General features: G+C 38.9%; 1 protein-coding gene across 1 annotated transcript; it reads right to left on the reverse strand.

Annotated features, from left to right (window-relative positions):
- Window positions 1-2,174: 2,174 nt before the first annotated feature.
- On the reverse strand, window positions 2,175-5,685 carry LOC100059794 (putative G antigen family E member 3). Its single transcript, XM_023633966.2, has 5 exons — window positions 5,588-5,685; window positions 4,742-4,833; window positions 4,165-4,273; window positions 3,257-3,382; window positions 2,175-2,286 (listed from the first exon to the last, which is right to left on the reverse strand). The coding sequence occupies exons 2-5, from the start codon at window positions 4,823-4,825 to the stop codon at window positions 2,264-2,266; spliced, it is 342 nt and encodes a 113-aa protein (XP_023489734.1). The 5' UTR covers window positions 4,826-4,833; window positions 5,588-5,685; the 3' UTR covers window positions 2,175-2,263.
- Between the last annotated feature and the right edge of the window lie 276 nt (window positions 5,686-5,961).

Here is a 5,961-nt window from a genome sequence, read left to right on the forward strand (position 1 = left end):
CAAGAGGAGATAAGCAGCCTGCTGAGGAGCTGCCACTAGGCAGTTTCTCAGCTGCCTCACTATCTAGCTGGAGGTTGACATAAGGTTTTTACTCATCCATCTCTGGTTTCAGCTGAGTACAGGATGTTGCTCCTTACCCCACCTGAGAGTACAGTTGAGGACTGGAAAACTGCTCACTGCCTTAAGGTATAACTGTGGGCTCCTCACCAGCAGAGGTGAGGCGGTGTCTGTCACTGAGCACCTCTGATTCAGTGTCAAACTCTGGGACTAGAACACAGGGAACTGACACCAAGCTGATCTTGCTTTTGCTCTGTCTGTAAGTAATGAACTGTTTGAATCCATTCGGGCTCATTGTCTCCTTACTGGCTGAATCTATGAAAGTGTAACAAGCCAACCTAACAACCATGGTAGTGAACCATGTGGCCCTGTTAGCATCTGCAGTGCTACTTGAGGACTCCCTGACCACTTGACAGATTCTGGTGTTGAATCGTGTGGTGTTGCGTGATCAGAAATACTGACTTACATTCTTATGCATCACACACAGCAAGGAGCACAGTTTTCAGCACATACAATGACTTAGGGTAGCCTTATCAGTCCTCCGTTATTTACAAACCAATTCTAGAATCAATGCCATGCCTCACACCAGCTACATTGCTATTTAATCAATATATTTATTTAAATAAAATATATTTCTGAATTCAAATTTATTGAAGTTAGTCTGATATACCTACTTGAAATTCAAAATCAGAATCACTTGCTAGAGATGCCATTGTAAAGGTAAATGAAATAAAAATATTTGAAAATTTAAGTGAAAAATGAAACATAATAAACCAAATCCACTTAATGTCTACTTCATCATTTATTTTGAATGTTACATCATAATGTTACATCATTTATTTTTCATAGTAGTAATTTAATGTAAATATTGTAGTTTCTATTTTAGAAGTAGGGAAATAGACCCAAAGAATTTAAGTATTTTCCACCATCACACAGCCAGTATGTGTCACAGCCAGGCTTGAAACTCATGGCTACTTCATGCCATGCCTTTAAGGAGACAGAGTAGGTAGTCTCCACGTAATTTTGCCTCACCATGTCCCTCTTGGTCTTTGCACTTTTTTTCTACCTAGGGCTTAATTCTTTATAGGGCTTAATTCCTTACCCCACCTGAGAGTACAGTTGAGGACTAGAAAACTGCTCACTGCCTTAAGGTATAACTGTGAGCTCCTCACCAGCAGAGGTGAGGTGGTGTCTGTCACTGAGCACCTCTGATTCAGTGTCAAACTCTGGGACTAGAACACAGGGAACTGACACCAAGCTGATCTTGCTTTATAGCCAGTTCTACAACCTAGGAACCTCTCACATATTTTGTGGCAAATTGGGATACTCTACATTTAGTCTCAGTTTTTATTTGGACTGTAGACTTTGTCTTTCTTTGGATCAGGCAAATATTTTTAAACCTCTGTAAGAGGGCGAAATAATTGTGTTTATAATCCCCTGTCTTTCCCTAAGCAGGGTAGATTCTGAGTGGAGTTCTTTGTTGCAGAACCATTTTATTGGAGTGTAAGGATATAAATGGGAGCTTAGAGGTGTAATGTAAAAATTTATCAACATAATTCACCACATCAAACAATCAATGGAGGAGAACAAATCCTATGATTTGAATTCAAGAAATGCACTGTTTAAGTGTTTGATGAAATTCTACATACATTCAAGTTAAGTATGCTTAGAAAACTAGGAGTAGAATGTAACTTCCTTACTTTGATAAAGTGTACCTACAAAAAGTACAGTAAACATTATGTTGAAATGCGGAAAATTTTCCATTTACGTCAGGAAAAAGACAAGGATATCCACTACTACCAGTTGTATTCAAATAGCAGTGGGTGCTCCTGTCCAAAACTATAAATGAGAAAAGGAAATAAAAGGTATAATGTTTAAAATGGCAAAACCAAAACTTATTATTCAAAGATGATATGATTTTTGTATTTTAAAAATCCCAAAAGGATCAAGAGATAAACTCTTGGAATTAATAAGCATATTTAGCAAGGTTGCTAGAAAGAAAATCAAGGTACAAACGTTTTACCCACTCAAACACTTAGAATATAAACTTTCCAAAAAATACAATTTTTAGGAGCATCAAATGCCTAGGAATAAATTTAACAAAAATATGCAAGAAGTATTTGAAGAAAGTTGTAAGACTTTATTGAGAGACTGTTAACAAGTTTCCAACACAAGGACAGCATGCTAGGCTTCAGTTTCTCTTTCTTTAAATTTGTGGTTCTCCTTCACCTATAATGGAAACATAAAATTAGGATACATTACTTAGCAGAACTTTATTTAGATGACTAGAGCTATGCAAAGGATACTACAGTTTTGAAGGATTAATACTAGAACTCTAAGGGTGACCCTTTGACTTACATCAGTTAACCTCAGTATAGACTTTGAAGGTAAACTTTCACACATATTAACAGTATTTTTAATCATGTCACTTTTTTTAGTGGAATATGGAAACAAAGAGACTGTTCCAGTTCAGAGCAAATTAAATCAAACTATTTAAAGATAGGTATAGCTAGAAAGAAAAAAATGTATATACTTTTAGTAATAATCCAACCAAACAAAAACCCTAAGAAAAAAAAGATATTATTAATGTTTTGATGTGAAATAATATTCTGAATATAGGATGTGCTTGGAACTACCTAAGTGAAGTAAATAGAAAGCCCATTATTACATTTGTTTTGTCTCTATTGTGGGAAAGTGAAAAAGTGTTTCTTTGGGATAGTTTAGCCCTTATGTAGTTGTTTTAAGCAGGGAAAACATTTGTCCCCATTTTTACCCATACTCCTGCCTCTTTACACAATTAAAAGGGTTTCAGTTTGTGCAATAAATTACATGGCTACACTAGTTTTAAGCCATTACCATCACATGTGACGTCAAAATATAAACTGATGTTTATTATAATGTGTACGTATTTGTTCAAAGCAGGCCTTTACAAAAATATGTGAAAATTATTAGTTATTCACTAAATGACATACTCAAAAGTGAGAAAATACTTTCATATCTTGTAATTCAATATGACATTGACTTTTTTCCATCTCTGATAGCCTATATGACAATCATTTGGAGTCTGAACTACCTTGCAAATAACTTTTATATGTGAAGTCTGTTATTAAAGTAGCAGTAATGTTACCTCTACATTATAAGAAATATAATATTGTGTAAATTAATTATTTAATAATTTGCATCTTAATGGATAACAAACCTGCTTCTGGCATTTTAAGGGGCTCTAGACTTGGTAGAATCTCTTCCGCGACATCAGGACCATCTCCAGGCTCATCCACAGTCTTCAGCAGAGTCAGTTCCTGTTGAGCAGCTTCCACATCAGGCCCTTAAAAATAAAACGTTATCAATTTAAGAAGTAAAACCATGAAACATGAATAATGAAATAATATTCATTCTCTAAGCATTATGAAATAAAAGCTTACATGCTAGTGTGGTAATAAATGTGATGCATAACAATCCCAAGAGCATTAGTTCAGGAGTCTGTTTCTAGAAAAATGGAATACAGATTTTTCAAATATTACCCTTTCCTTTCCCCAGGCTACTCCTGGAAAACTTAATTGTCCCTTTTGTATTTATTTGTTATTGTACTTATCACATTAAATAAGTGGTTTGTTTGAGTCTGTCTGACTAAATTATAAGCTTCAGATAAAAATTATGTCTCTCATTAGCATTGAGACTCCTAGCACTTAGTATATCACATGGCATAAGGAGGCACTAATAAATGTGTGAGAAAGAAATCTTAGAAAGTAAATGAGGATGTCAGCAAAGTGGTGGACTAGGAAACCCCAAGATCTCCTTCCCCCCGAGAAACATGAAAAAACCAATGATAAACTGGCTGAACGACCCATATAGGAGCTCTGGAAAGCACTCAAAGGTTTACATACAAATGCCCAATCAAGAAAAAGCCACTTTCAAAATGATAGGAAAGTTTTGTGGCATTTTAACTTGTCCTTCCTCCACTCCTTCCCCAGAGCAGTAGCAGGGAATGTTTGAGGTGCTTTTTTAATGTTTCTTTCCTCCTGTTACTGGTGTGTCATACTTCACGATGCACAAATACATGTCCATCAACCCTAGACACACAGGCACTCTTATTCTCTCTCCTTTCACCTTGAACTGTAGGTGCTCCTTCATCATCAATGTCCTGAGCAGGTATAATATCCTGACCCTCAGTTGGTGGTTCCTCTAGTTGAGGTTGTTCATCACTGGGCTGCTGAGCCTAGGGGTGTGAGTGTGTGTGCAAATAAAAAGTCAATAAATATACACAATACAAACGCATCTATCTAATCATAAGTAATTCTAAAGACATTCACCAACAGTAATTAATATATACATATATATATTTTTTTAAATAAAATTGTTACTCTTCCCACAGATAATCTCCTCCAAGCAAAATGTTACCTGTAAGGATTTTGGAAGCTATTTTAATCTACACGGGGATGGATGTGTGTAATCTATTATCAATAAGCTTGAGAAGAAAGTCATAGGGCAAAATATGGGGAACATAAGAGTGTTCCCATCCAGGTAACAACAGAATGTAATTCTCCTGGATCAGTGTTTTCTTCATAGGATTCCATTATCATTTTCTATAAGTAAGGGAGATTTGTATCAGTGTATCTATATTAGTTCAACAACATTAAAAAAGTCGATTCTGGTAATATAAAACATCAAATGTTGAAGCACTCACAACCACAGGTCCAACTGCCTGGGAAGACTCTCGATCATCTCTTCTTCCTGCAGATTTAGATCTTGTCTTTACATGCCCACTCATATTTCCCACTGAAAATACAATATTGTAATTTGAAAATTGCACGTCAGAGGATAGCTATATATGAACACTATGGAAAAACAGTTATTTGTACTCTCTTTAATTTCTAAAATATTTTCAAAGTAAGTCCCAGGGTCATTATAAGTGTTCATGCTTTCTAAAAACACCAGATAAGCTTTTGTTCATGTGAGCATCAAAGAGGCATAGAAATCACCTTAAGGCACATGATAAAAGACAGGAGCACATTTCTGAAGAGGTTTGGTTTCCCAACTGGATTCCCCACCATGAAGACATTTAGGAAAATATCGCTAGAAAGTGACAACCTGAGTGACCATTGCTTTGGTCACACTCCCATTTCCTAGGCGCACTCTGCCCGCTTCCATCAAGTTCGGTTGGAACACAGGGAAAGGCTCAAGCCTTGCCATACGGCCTACGGCGGTTTTCGCGCTCCGAGGGCAGAGGAGACGAGCTTCCACGTGGAGCCCGCCCCCACCCGCCCCCTGCCCAGGCCCCACTGAGGACTCCGGAGTCCGTGCTCTGTCGGCAGTCCCGGCTGCCCCCTGGATTCACCTCGTCTTCCTCGGAGACCCCCCTTCCGCGGCCCACCGTCCTCCCTCGTCCCAGCACCACTACGACAAGGGTCATGGCGGCTGCGATGCCTGTGAGGACAAGGACGACGACCTCGAGGACCTGCCGAAGCCCGCTGGCTCCCTCCTCACACTCACTCACGGTTAGACTCCTGGAAGGACTGCTCCACGGACCTACCAGTTGGGTCCCCGCTAGTGAGAAAGAATCAGGAAGGAAGAAACTCGACCACCTGCGTCTCAGCTCTGCCCTCAGGACGCGGACAGCAAGGAGCATGCGCAGCAATGCGCCTGAGCAGCAAGAGGCGAGCGCCCTGACTTGAGAGCCTGCAGTGCAGGTTGAGGTTTTCCTGCCACTGCTGCTGAGACCTGGAACCTCAGGGTCTCCCGAGGACGAGAAAAGGGGCTTGAAGAGTGTTGTTTTCCTCCCACCCAGTCTTTCTTATGCATCCAGAAACTTTGGGGACAGACATCCCCAGGTTACCCTTAGCGGAGAATGTCTCAGAAACGTGGCTGTGACAGAAATAGATATTGAGCATTTTAACACTTATTTTT

The sequence above is a fragment of the Equus caballus genome, chromosome X (genome assembly GCF_041296265.1).
Source record: "Equus caballus isolate H_3958 breed thoroughbred chromosome X, TB-T2T, whole genome shotgun sequence".
Classification (NCBI taxonomy): domain Eukaryota; kingdom Metazoa; phylum Chordata; class Mammalia; order Perissodactyla; family Equidae; genus Equus; species Equus caballus.